The 14,283-nt window shown below is 38.6% G+C and overlaps 1 protein-coding gene across 2 annotated transcripts in view; it reads left to right on the forward strand.

The window, feature by feature from the left end:
• slc2a4rg (SLC2A4 regulator) overlaps positions 1–14,283 on the forward strand; it is a 160,947-nt gene that overhangs the window by 92,114 nt on the left and 54,550 nt on the right. For both annotated transcript variants that reach the window (XM_062053732.1, XM_062053733.1), the window contains 2 exons: positions 6,520–6,620; positions 7,557–7,795. In XM_062053732.1, the coding sequence (XP_061909716.1) occupies positions 6,520–6,620; positions 7,557–7,795 (340 nt within the window). The remainder of the gene's footprint in view (positions 1–6,519; positions 6,621–7,556; positions 7,796–14,283) is intronic.

Below are 14,283 nucleotides of genomic sequence, written 5' to 3' on the forward strand. Positions count from 1 at the left end.
AAACAGAGCTATTTTGTATTGTTTTCAATGGGGTACCGATACTTCTGTTTCACTGGCTACGTCACGCGCATACGTCATCATCCAAAGCCGTTTTCAACCGGAAGTTTAGCGGGAAATTTAAAATTGCACTTTATAAGTTAACCCGGCCGTATTGGCATGTGTTGCAATGTTAAGATTTCATCATTGATATATAAACTATCAGACTGCGTGGTCGGTAGTAGTGGGTTTCAGTAGGCCTTTAAATAATTAAATAATCATTATCTAAAAACAAAACATAACAAATGTTCAGGATGTTCATCATAATTGTTCTTCTTTGTACTTTGTGAACACTTGTAGCTTGAACAGTCTCTTAAACTGAATCATATAGGTGCTTAGTTTTATTTTTTGGTTAATCCATTCCATAGTTTAATTTCATATACGGATATGCTAAAGGTTTTAAGTGCTGTATGCGCATGCAAATGTTTTAAATTAGATTTTCCTCTAAGGTTATATTTCTCTTCTTTTGTTGAGAAGAAATGTTGTACAATCTTGGGTAGCAGGTTATAGTTTGCTTTGTACATAATTTTAGCTGTTTGCAAATGAACCAAATCATTGAATTTCAATAATTGTGATTTAATAAATAAAGGGTTTGTATATGTTCTCTATATCCAACATTATGTATTATTGTAATTGATCTTTTTTGTTGCACCGTTAGTGAATGAAGTGCACATTTGTAGTTGTTTCCCCATATTTCCACACAATAACTCAGATATGGTAACACTAGCGAGCAATATAGAATATAAAGTAATTTTTGGTCCAGAACATGTTTTGCTTTATTCATTATTGACATATTCTTGCTACTTTATGTTGTACATTTTTTACATGAGTTTTCCAGTTCATTTTATCATCTATTATTACACCCAGAAATGTGTTTTATTTTACCCTTTCAATGTCTACTCCATATATTTGTATTTGTGTTTGACTTTCCCTTCTACTGTTACCAAATAACATTATTTTAGTTTCACTAATATTTAAAGATAGTCTGTTTTTTGTCAAACCATCTTTTTAATTTGTTTAGTTCTTCTGTTTTAAATGTATGTATAAATGTTTTGCCTTTTTAAAGAAAATATATGCATCATAGCAAACAATATAATTATGTTGTATTGACCACGCCCCCACCGCCACAGGTATCATGGCAATCTAGGGGAAACCTTGCACTACATTACCTCATTACACCGGTTAGGCTTAATGGTACCAGTTTCTGTTCTGTGTTTGTTCTGAGTGGTAAAATCATGTTTTCAAATGTTTATCCAATATTCCCTTTACGAAGATACACTGATTAACATAAACCACACAGATTCAGAAATCCCACCACAATCCAAACAGGTTGCATGCATCTTCAAACAGCAGAACATATGTTAACAAATGTGTTTACCTCTTCCTTTACTTTCCTTACCTTGGTTAGCATTGTGCCTTTTTGCTCAGTTTGGCCTCATTTTGCTGTCTTTTGTTTAATTGTATCTGCAAAATGCCAGTAAACCAAAGAAACCAAGAGCCATACTTTAAACACTGCTGTTTTGATAGCTCTTCAACTGTGACATCGACTCACTTGAGCAACCACAACTCTCTTCGACTATTTAACTTCTTAGCTTCCTTTGGCGGCGAGCGAACAATGGGAATTTAAGATATAAAAAGAGTGTAATCCAAACTGGAATTTATCAGTGTGTTAAATCTCTCACCATTACTTTAAATATTTATCTGAAATCAGATGAGAGGGTGTCTGCAAAGTGAACTGTATGCTCTCTGAACGAGTCTTATTAAAGGTGTACATCATGCTACGCAAGAGGGTTCACAGACTGAGGAGCCACCCAGCATAGTGTGCGTTGGTGCCTTAATGCAGGAGCATACTTCAAGCTCCATAATCCAGAATTGAAAACGAAATGCAACAAACTACGTCCGGCTGCACCAAATGATAATATAAATACATTTAATAAAGTCAAATACAAATAAGGCAACAAGAGAAGTATCCTACACTTCTCTTTTGTAAAGTAAATCTGAACAGCCGATATGGGCATCTACATCAACTATATGATTTGCCTGAGAAGCTGGACAGAACAAAAAAAATAAATAAATAGAAGAATATGATGAAGCGTATGTAGCACTTGTAACCACGGTGGGAGACGAGGAAAGACCGCTGGTTGTTTCCTTTAATGTTAATAAGCATATAATGCTATGCAGTGGTATAGTAATAACAATTTCATAGACAAATTATACTTTTTATAGTCATGGTGGAGAGTGGGGGCGGGGGCGCACAGTATTTTATTTATATATTTTTATTTGAGAATCACTGTTTTAAAGAAACATCCAAATTTTGATGTCTGGCCCCTGAGACCTTGGGCTTTTGTAAATGCGACCCTTCATTATGTAATTGAATCGCTCTGATGTACAGCAATATGAACTTGTCACAGGCCTTCAAAGATGACTGATAAGCTGTAATTTGCATGCCAAGCAAATAATTAGCAGTGTTACCAGGATGAAACACCTCCATAATATATATCAACATACAGCTGGACAAAAGCAGACCTTTTTCAGGCAGTGTCCCATAAACAAGCAAAATGAGTGGTCAAAATACTGCTTAAGAATGATGTCTAATTATTTCTTCAAATGAGATGCAACTGGTTCTTTGAGAACCACATGTAGCGGTTGAGGTAGAGGGGTTGGTAAAAATGTGTTGCCCTAGCAGAAATGGGCACTTTGAGGGAGGAATAACGGCAAAATAATACAACGACTGGGAAGATTAAATAAAAACAATATTTATATATTTTTGTCATCAGTTCAATGAATCTCTTATAAAGAATGTTACAATTTAGGGCCTGTCTGCTGGTTCTCAGCTTACACAGGACCATTTTTATTTGAAATTGGATAACTATGTTGTTTTGGCCACTCTTCTTATTCACATGACGTAGGTCTTTTTGAAAGCACAACTGGTCTCACATGTCACGTAATCAATGAAACATGCAACTTTGTCAAATTTTAAGCTTCACAACTACATTCAAGCCAGTTAAGATAATGAACGTGACAGTGCTTCTGCAGCAAACTCTGCATTTACTGTGATCAGCAAAGACACAAAATTACCAATACACAAAATCCTGACCCAGATTGATTTGAGTATTAACATTAAATGATATGCTGCCAATTAAGGAGCATAGTATCTTTCTACATTTTTGCGGCGCTGTGTGATTCAAGTTGTTTTTGTTTTAATGCAGAACAAATGACACCTTTATTTTTGCTGAATCATTTTGATGTAAAAGGTCCTAGATATATTATTCACAGTTGGCCTAGATTCAAAGTGAGGGGGCTTAAACTCCAATACAGTGAGCCATAAATCAGGCAGATCCCAGGGATTTCTACGTGGTTGGTAACATGAGCAGATGTGTTAAATATAGAGTGAAGGTCCTGTCTTCTCCCTAACAACAGCAAAAGCCCTCAGTATTGCCAGGCAAAGGTGATATGGGGGGGTTGATGCAGAACATGGAGTCATCAAATCTTAGTCTCTCCCTGTGGAGATTCCATGTGTTAAAATTGTCTGCTCAGTGCTTCCAACCAACAAATAAATTGTTATTTATGTACAAATAGATATTTACAGTTAAGCCCCAAATTATATTGAAGATTTGAGGATATGACTAATGAGGATATGACTAAAGACCAACAGAATGGCATGGCTAGAAAGTGTCCCAATCTCATGGACCTGAGATCTGTGCAAAACAGAGCTGGTTTATTTTAACACAATATTTGTCTGTGAAAAAACCCCCAAAAAACCCTTTAATCTTAATCTAAGGCCGACAGACATTGGAGGAGACACATATGCTCTGTAGACAAAAGCTAAGAACACCAGCTCATAATACCTACAGAGCGTGTAAATGGATGGAATATGTAGAGTGGGTTGTTAAAGGGATATCAAGGGTCTTTTACCAACTTTTATCCAACCTATGGACTTTGAGCTTCATGAATGCTAGAAAAGAAAATAGTGTTGGCTAGAACATTCCAGCAAAGTTGCAACCCAAGAATATGTATCTGTTCTGGTGAGAAAAAAAGATATCGGATAGATCTTAGGTAAAGAGGAGTCCCAGCGCTTGTATTGTACTCTAGTGTGTTCTACTTTATAGTTCACAATCATCAACCAGGCCATTGCAAACGAGGTCTATGGTCATATTAAAATATGTTCCTGAGTGCAGCTGGGATAGGCTCCAGCACCTCCGTGACCCCGAGAGGGACATGCAGTAGAAAATTAATGGATGGATGGATGTTTGTATTTGCATGGGCTTTGCCCCTCTTTTTGACTTTAATACGGCCTACCGAACATATCACACACACGCACACACACGCGCACGCACACACACTCACACACACACACACACACACACACACACTTGGATATTCTAATTAATAGGTGCATGTTTCATAAAACACCTGTGTCAGTGGCAGGGCTGGTCAAATTGACCAATAAATATCTCAATTAACAGGAGTGCCTATTTGCTACAAATGATGATTTTGTCATTTCATCATGTGTCTTGCCATAAATACTGCTTCTTTCTATAAACACTCTGAGATCCAAAGGTGCTCATATATGTTCAGTGCACATTCAAAATATAGTTTGTTGACATTCTCTTTTTGGGTGCTTAATAAAAACACACCTTGTAAAACTTGATACAAAATAAAGCTTTCTCATGCTCTCATAAGATACAAACAGATTTATGGTCAAGTCTCACAGAGTTAAAAAGTCACAGAAACGGCAGGGGACAGTGTTTACGAGAAAGTTGCCACTGTTGATGTGTCTACTGAAATATACGAGCCATTTCCCTGATGACATCTAATTCTATTTGTTGGTGGAAACATTAATGTCTAGATTGGATTGATAGCTGTCCCACTGTTAGCATTGTTGCTCTTAGTACTACTTACACACGTACATAATTATGAAACTTTTGTGGAATATCAGAGCTCTGCCAGGAAGCAAAAGGAGAAAACTCAATCTCAGGAAATTGGGATTTGGTTTGGAGTATTTGTGTTTGTGCTTGTATGTGTGCAAGTGTTATTAAAATGCTTGAATTACCCTGGAATAATCAAAAAGGCTTTAGTGTGCTTTTTCCCTGAAAAAGCATGCATCACTGTCAGTAGTATAGGTGTAAATTTGTCCATGCCAGCTTAAGCCCAAATAAGATTTTAAGTGGCAATATGATGTGTATTTTATAGGTTTGATTAATCAGTGTGTTATATTCAAGAGTCAACATGCCTTCCATCGTATATACAGAATTTAGAAAAAAGAAGTACATTTTTTGAGGAAATGGCAGACACAGGCTCATCAAAAGCATGTCCTCGCTCAGTTTGTTGCTAAGAACAATGCCAACCACTGAAACGGGACACAACTAATCTTGTTATCTCTTTATCTCTTGTCCAGACTGGGTTGTTTATGCCTACGTAGTAGTGAATGTGTGCACGTGTGTTCCACTATTCTTTTGAGTCTCTCTTGTGGTATTCCATCCTGGTAATATATGCAACTTAAACAATCATTTGCCTCAATAGGAACACATTTTCATCAACACTTGTAAAAACTATATAAAAACCTAAAAAAACAAACATATTAGACACTTCCAACATTAGGGGTGTGCGTGTTTTTATACAGGGCCCCTTGCTTGATTTACAACCCACTTGTGTTTGTGATTGTGGTGTCCAGAGTGAAGTTTTTGTGTGTTTGCACAGAACAGAATCTGTGCCAGGGCTCAGGGCTTGGCTGAAAGAATGCCTCAAACCAGTTTGCTCTGGTTGCGGAGTGGAGAAGTCTGGGGGCGGGACATGGACCTCTTAAAGCTGCAGAATGTGTGGAGCTTTTTTGTGTCAGTTGTGCTTCTGTTGTTGCAGTAATTTCATATAAAGATTTAAATTGCAGTATAGCACAATGGTTTATGCACACTCTGCCTGTATAAAAGTGTGTTTTTTCTACGACTAATTGTGCCAAAACATTCAAAATGTGTTTGTGTGTGTGTGCCCAATTGTGTTAAGGAATTCTCAGGCTCAGCCCTGCCTTAAATATCTTCCCCCAGGTTTTGCTTTCAAGGACAACAGGAAGTGAGTTGGAAAGTAAAATAATGAATGGTTGCGGCTATGCCTTATTGTAGACTGACACAAATAAGTACAAGTAATTATGGGTACCAAAGCACACGCTGTGGTTGTCTACTGTGTGCTTGTAACTTAGTGAGTGTAAAGTGCTGCATGTTCAAGTGGGCAGTGTAAACAAGCTTCAAACTATGAGTGGAGATAGAGGTGCGGAATGGGGGTTGTTTTTTTTGGAGGGGGACCGCCTTTGCGCGCGCTCTCTCTTTCTCTCGTAATTTCATATCCCTCTGTCCTCAGGCTGTTGTTTGTTTCTAGCTCTGTATTGGTCTCTTGTGGCGGTCTCTGCCTCCATTACTGTAATAAACAATTGTTCAAGAAAATAAGAACCAACACATAAACCTTGCCACCCTTCATGTGTGTATTTTACAGGAAGCCCTCAGGTCATGCTGTTAAGGAGGTGATGGCCGCTGCCGTTCTGACATCGCTATCCACGTCCCCGTTGGTGCTCTGCCCGTCCTCTGCGCCCCCAGGTAACGCCACGTACTCCAATACTTGGGCAACACCACATTCACCCGCATCTGAATCTGAGTCATGCACCAACTGTTCTGTCATGACCTTATCACTACAGCTGCATTTTGCTGTGCTTGCCATTGCCATGCCAACCCTGCCATACGGTCAATGTCCTGTCAGCTTTTTCCTCTCCCTTTTTTATTTACTTTTGTTGTTGTTGAGCTTAATCAAGGCAAATGTTATTTGCTCTAAATGAGTCAGCTTGTAGGTATAAACATGTGTGACTGACCTGATGATACAAAGATGAAATGTATTTATTTTTATCAATATTGTTTTTATTGCCTTTCAACCTCAGCATATCTTTGTTTGAAAATGTTACTTTTTATGTGGTATCATGCACATTTTATTGCGTTGTCTTGCAAATGTGCATGTCACATGCACATTTATTGTATACATTTAGGAGTTCTCCTACACATTACATAATACATAATGCACAACTTGGGTGTTATGACTCAATATGTAGTACTTTATGTACTGCATTAAGCTGCTCACATGTCTTTAGCGGGCGGTATGCTAGCCCCACTATGGATTGGACTCTCACATTAACTGTACCCACTCGGCATCCATTGCACAGGTCACCCAGGGTGGGCGGGGCTGGGGTCCCACATCTGCGGTCCCTCCCAGGGTTTCATGTTGTTCCCATTGGGTTGAGATTTTTCTTGCCCTGATGTGGGATCTGAGCCGAGGATGTTGTTGTGGCTTGTGCAGCCGTTTGAGACATTTGTGATTAAGGGCTATATAAGTAAACTGATTGATTGATTGATGATGATGCATAAATCAATTTCATGCTGTACATATGGCAAAGGTTCAAGAAAGGATATAATCCTAATAAGCTCAGCTAAATCAGTGCTTGTGCAATATTAAATCAGCTAAGTGTGTATCCTTTTGAACTGCAGTTCCAGAGCCAGCAAACAGGACTTGGAAAGAGGCGCTGTCAGCCAGTTACAGCAGCTCCACTAGCGGCAACTGGAGCTGGGATGCGAGCGACCAATCGGTGCCCTCCACCCCATCACCACCTCTGTCCAACGATGCCAACAAGAACTTCCTGCTCTCGTCCCAGGGGGATGATGTCAACGAGGACGTTCCAGAGAGTGCACACTTCATGTTTGAGGACCCCATACCTCGAAAGCGAAAGGTGGGACTGTGTGTATGTGCCATTTATGTATTAATATGCTAATTGTATGTGGGATTTGAAAACTGACCTCAGATTATCAGCGATACCAGTGTTTCCCAACCTTTTGCTGAGCCAAGGCACACATTTAGAAAAATGCCACACTAGCAAACAAATATGTCGCATGACTCACAACAGTGATACACAGGTACACAGGCATTTTCATCTTCTGCCAAGAGCATTAAAGTGATCTGCCTTTCACTATGCAGTCACTACATACAGTAGATGAACAAAGACACATTATTTGTGGTAAATAAATACTTTTCATATCAATTAAAGGTGTCCTATTATGCAAAACCAACTTTTCTTACCTGTTGGTACCTGTTTTTATGTATTTGGGATCTGCATAAATCGTGTAAATTTGAAACCATCGCAGTATAGTGAATATATTCTTAAAACAATCCGTTCGTCTTTCAATTATCTCCAAACAATCTGTTTCGATTTGAGCCTTTAGTGAAATATTTTGCCTTAGTTACGTAAGCAGATATCTCCATTTGTGTTAGAGGTCTACTCAAAGAGCTTTGTGCGAGTCAGCCACTTTTATCCTGTTGTAGTCAATAAGTTCCTTATTTTTCTCTATTCTCTTGTTGTGGGTCAGACTGTCTCATACATGCACATGCATTATAATATCTTCTATTTTGTCGCCATTTCTATTAAAAAGTAGCGTATAGTTCTAACTTATATCTGTCAGTATATGGAAGCGCAAAAATTACAACATGGCTGACAGTGTGGAGACGCAGTCGATCGGGGCCTGGCCTGGAGAAGGGCTTGGGCTCCTAAATAAGACCGCCCACAAAATGGCGCATTCTGAAGACACAGTAAGAAAGCGGCTTAAGGCTGATCTGTACTCAAAAGTCTATACAAAATGTGCACTAAAGCACCACCGTTACTTGTTATGTAGACCACAAGGAAGCATTTGAAGTGTAGAAAAAATATCTTAATATGACCCCTTGAAAGGTGACCTTTTTGTCTTTTCTGACTAATAAATGTTGTTACAAAGGTAGATACTTGTGTTAAACAATACCAATGTATCAAATCATCAGGTTGATGCATTTTGGCGTAAGCTTGCACAGTTTTGGATGTTTTTTTTCGCGGGGTTTTGCGATTGTGACGTCACAGCGAGGTGGATGTCCTTATTTAAACATTAATCAGAGGGCAAGGAACTCCTCCCCCACTGGGTATGAGAATACACAAAGAAATAGGATTAAGTTTTATTTTCATTTCATCTTGGCATGCACATAGTAACAGCAACGTGCAACATGCAGCATCTTAGTTTTATGCAGCTAGTGTGCAGATGTACTTAATGTTGTGACTGGCGAACAGCGTTGGGTTAGTTACTGAAAACCAGTAACTAGTTACAGTTACTAGTTACTTTATTTCAAAACTTGACATGCATTTGCATCACTGAACTCTGCTAAGCAATGTGGTCTACATACAACACACAAAGACAAAGATATGTTTCAAAGGGCCAATTTATTTCAGGCCAGAACAAATTGACAAAATTATTTTAAATAGCTGCAACATAACATACATAACTAACAAACAGCATAATACCAACATAGTTGTAAACCTGGCTTCACCCAAGGAAGGCACACATGACATACACAAAGCCTAACCAGGCATTTTTTTTCTCTCAAGGAATTCGGAAATAAAATCATGTATTCAGGAGATCAACACTGTACTGAAGCCCAGAACACTCTACACATTTCCCCAGTTTTAGTTTAGAGACAAGGAAAGATTAGCCTGGCCCACTAGGATCCCTCTTTATGTTTGTGAACTGTATAGTCTATACATTTAGAGTGATGTGATAATCAAACACTCTAGAAGTCTAGAATGAAAGAGTATATAAGAGAATCGTGTGTGTACCTTCAGTGATGAATGATGAGCAGAGGCAGAGTTTGGAGTGTTTTCTTTAGGTCGCTTTCCATGTTTATGTACTCACTGTCCAGGTACTTGGAACATGTTTTCCGTGCCATTTGCTCTTTGACGCCGGTATCATGCTAATTAGCTGCCTGAAAGCGGGTGACTTCACTGTAGAAATAGCCTGCATGTCTTCTAGCACATACGCTGCAATGGCTCTATCAATGTTGTCCTGGCTAGCAGTCCCTCCGTTAAAATCCTTAAGTGGAGCTGAAGTGGCATCGGAGTCTGTGTCTCTCTTTACTAGCTTCGTCGAAGCATGTTACTTTTGTAGCTGTTTCAGCAGATTTGAATTGCTGTTTTGGGCAGTATTCCCGGGCGCGGTCACCGCTGCTGCTCACTGCTCCCCTCACCTCCCAGGGGATGATCAAGGGTGATGGGTCAAATGCAGAGAATAATTTCGCCACACCTAGTGTGTGTGTGTGACAATCATTGGCACTTTAACTTTAAAGTAGATGGGATCTTTGATCCAAGACACAACTTACATTTAACTAAAATGTTATTTTCTTTGTGCTCGACAAAAGAAAAGTAGTGAGAATATCTCCATGTTAAGAAACTCGACTTCTGGCTGTGCCATGATGTCTTGTTAGTTGTTATGAGAGTAGCGTATGTGTGTGTGTGTGTGTGGCCCTTTAAGATATGACAGCATGTGAGGTGAGTGACTTCAGTGAGTGCGTGGGCGAGAGAAGTGAGGGAGCGGCAACAGTGAGTGAGTGCAGGTGCTCGTAGCTTGGTGGATGGCTGTGTGCAAGACACCAATAAAGTTACAAAGTTGCAAAAACCGCCAGCCTCGTCATTCACCCTCGAGTCCGGAGCTGTAAAGACCCACTGCCGGGTAAAGTGAAGGGTGTTACCCCCGAAGTACATAGGCCCTGGAGGAGCGTTTCCCCTACGCTCCTCGACTACGGTCTGGGAGCCCCCAGCCCCCACCCACACAAAGCTCTTCCTTGTGACACAGAAGGACGACACTGCAGCGCTCCAATAAAACACACTCAGATCTTCTGTTTCTAGCCGATACTACATAAAAAATAACGTAAAATAACGCAGTAACGCATAATGTAGTAATGGTAACTGAGTTACTGAATATAAAAAAATAACGCGTTAGACTACTAGTTACCGCCGAAACTAACGCCGTTACAGTTAGTCCCAACACTGCTGGCGAATCAATATAACTTTTTTGAATTTTATTTTCGACAGTGTCTGGAAAAAATAGCTGTGATGACTTCAAGATATATATTTTAACAGTACATTTTTTAAAAGATAAATTCAATACTTTTTAAGAGGGGCGTAGTTTCAGTCAAAATCACAAAGCTCAAAACAGGTTTCATACACCACAAGGGAGGATTTTAAAGGGGAACTGCACTTTTTTGAATTTTATTTTGCCTATCGTCCACAATCATTATGAGAGACAAGAACACACATCTCTTTTTTTTTTAATTCTAAAGATGATAAAAGGTTTAAAGATGCGGCAAATGGGAGTCACCGTTGTAGCCTTCAAAGCCCTCTAAAACAACTTCAAAACCCTCCATCAACGATTTATATGTATACTGCACATATATGCCTAATGTAGTAACGTTTGTAACTACAATAACAAAAGTTCATTTTATATTTTCGTTAATGTACTTTCCGCATCCCATCTGAACAAAAAAAAAAACCAGAAATGTTGACATTTTTGAAAATATATAAAAAATTAAAGACTATAAAATCTCATCTACATAAGTATTGAGATCCTTTTCTCAATACTGTTATTACATTATATATATACTTGTAGTGTGTATATAAATTGTTGATGGAAGGTTTTGAAGTTGTTTTAGAGGACTTTGAAGGCTACAGTGGTGACTCCCATTAGCCACATCTTTTTTTCAAGCATATTTTATCATCTTTAAAATACTAATGAAAAAAAAAGTTTGTTCTTTTCTTTCATAATGATTATGAACGATAGGCAAGATTTCAAACAAATGTGCAGTTCCCCTTTGAATTAAGTATTGTTGGCGGTTATTGGATACATTTTAAAGTTACTTAGAAGCAGAATGGCTTGCTCCCATTAGCTGCATTGCTAGCCACCGAGATTGAGCCAATTCGTACAAAATAAATTGGGAAAAAAAAACTAAAAACTTTTGTCTTCTTGTCTCTCATAAGGATTGTGAACGATAGGCATAATTCCAAACAAAAGTGCAGTTCCCCTGTGAATGCCAAAAAAAGCATCAGTCCCCTTTAAGTAAAATTGGATAATAGTGTGCCGTGTCAGGTGATCAGATGTGCGCACTGGTTGGGAATGGCTCAGCTATACCATGGGTTTTCAATGTGTGCGGCCTCTGGTAGAATACTTGAGAAGAGGTGCAGCAGCTTAAAGAAAAAAAAAGTTTCAAACCTGCTAAACTAACTTCACTTCTGGCAAAGGCAAGATGAATACAATTTTTAGTTTTTATATTAAGTGAGTTAACTGTCTGGGATGAGCAGAAAGCTCAAGATATGCACCAGTACATCTAAACTGATAACTAACCATTACTGCACCAAAACAACATCTTTAATTTGCGCCAAGAGACGCACACACTCGGCTCAGCCAGCAATGTGTTCATGGACACAAAAAACAGTCGGACAACTCCAACTGTAAGCATAAACTGTAACTGCCAGGTCGTTACACTGTAATATGGTTCATACACAGCCAATCAATGTCATTAACAGTGTGTTGCTGTTTTGCTGGTTATCTTATAGCAGCAGAGTTAAGAGTTGGCATAACAAACAAGCACTCTACACCCACACTCCCCAATTACGTATGATCTTATTCTAATTGCATTTAAGAACGCTCATTTATGTATGTTAATCATTAAATGCTGTTGATAATCGAAAAATAGTGCCGTTAAAGGAAACTTTCATTAACTCGTTATGAAATATTTGCTGTGAAGTATAGCATTGACTTTCACTGATAAACAATGCAAGGGTGGCTTGAATTACATATTTAAAAGCTCAAATATGAATTTCCAATGGAAATGTCTTCAGTGGTTTGTGAAATGTCAAGATTACAAATAAAAGTACAATTCTGTACAAGTTATTTTGTGTTCAGTGTTTTAAATATGATTATTTGATGTAGGCCAGGGGTGTCCAAACTGCACCACGGGCCATTTGCAAGCCCGCAGCTCGTTTTTAATTGGCCCACAACACAATCTACAGACAAAATAAACGCTTTCCGGATTTTAACATGGCTAAAAGACAGAAAAAACTATCCAGCCCAAACCCCTTCAAAAGTGAGAGCAGCTTCTTTTTGCAGTGTCATCAGGTTTGAGCTGCCAGAAATGTGTCCAGATATTTTGCGCAATTCGTCACGCACCTTGCACACACTAAAGCCCTATTTCAAAGAAAGCTGCATCCGCTTGGTGAAGATATTCGTGTAGGAAATTGTTGGTCTACCGCTTCTTTTCTACCTTCAATTTTACCTTGTGCGACATTCTTCCTGATGTCAGTTTTGGTGCCTGATGGCATGTCCAAAATATTTCAGTTTTCTCAAATATGCCATGTTCAGTAGTACAGCATTCGTATTTAGCTGTTGCAATATACTCTTTACTTCTCTTGTGCATACAGTCGATACTCAAGATTCTCCTATAACACCACATCTCTGCGGTGTTTCTTTTCTCCTTGTTTCTGATAGTACATCCTTCACATCCGTATAGGATTACCGGCTATATCACTGTCTTCAGTATTTTTAGTTTCAATGCTGTAGTATTGATAGATGGGTCTTTCCAAAATGTTATTCAGCTGTACCAGTCTCTGCTTTGCCATTCCAATTCTTGCAATGATATCTTATGTGCACTTTCCATCCGCTTAATTTATGGATCCGAGGTACTTGAAATGGTCCACCACTGCCTTCCCATTTATTGTTATAGTGTGGTTACTTGTTCCAATGTTCATCACTTTGAACCTGGCTGCTTTTCCTGCTTTATTCACCCAAATTACAAGATTGATGAAGTTTCCAAGGGAGTTGGTTATGAGGGCTGTATCGTCAGTGTATCTAATGTTTATGCTCTGGCCTCCTGTTTAAGCACAGTCCTATTTGTGCTTTTTTGACCTGTCCATATATTTATGTTCAATAGATGTTTAGGTACAATACATCTTTGCTGTTAGGGCTGTGTGATTTTGAGAAAAAAACTCTCCAATTGTGATTGCAATTTTTATATTTTATACATAAAGATACATAAAACTGCAAAAATAATTGAAGGAAGGTGTTCTGGTCGGACGTTGTCAAAAGCTTTACTGTTATCTTAAAAATTTAGAAGGCTTTGTCACACCAAATTTCTTCCCATTACAAAACCTTCCTATCCCCCATTTACTTCCGGGGTCATTTCCTCTTACGTCATTGACAGCGATCGATAGCACTTCGGCTTTGACTGCCCGTCGCTGTTTTTTTTTATTTTTTATAATATAGCGTTTACAAAACGTCTGTATTAATTGGACAAATTAACTTGATATATTTCTGACTGCACATTTGACTCGTGTACAATAAGTTAATTCATTATCAATCAACATTATCAAACTTT

Source organism: Entelurus aequoreus, linkage group LG07, assembly GCF_033978785.1.
Source record: "Entelurus aequoreus isolate RoL-2023_Sb linkage group LG07, RoL_Eaeq_v1.1, whole genome shotgun sequence".
Lineage (NCBI taxonomy): Eukaryota > Metazoa > Chordata > Actinopteri > Syngnathiformes > Syngnathidae > Entelurus > Entelurus aequoreus.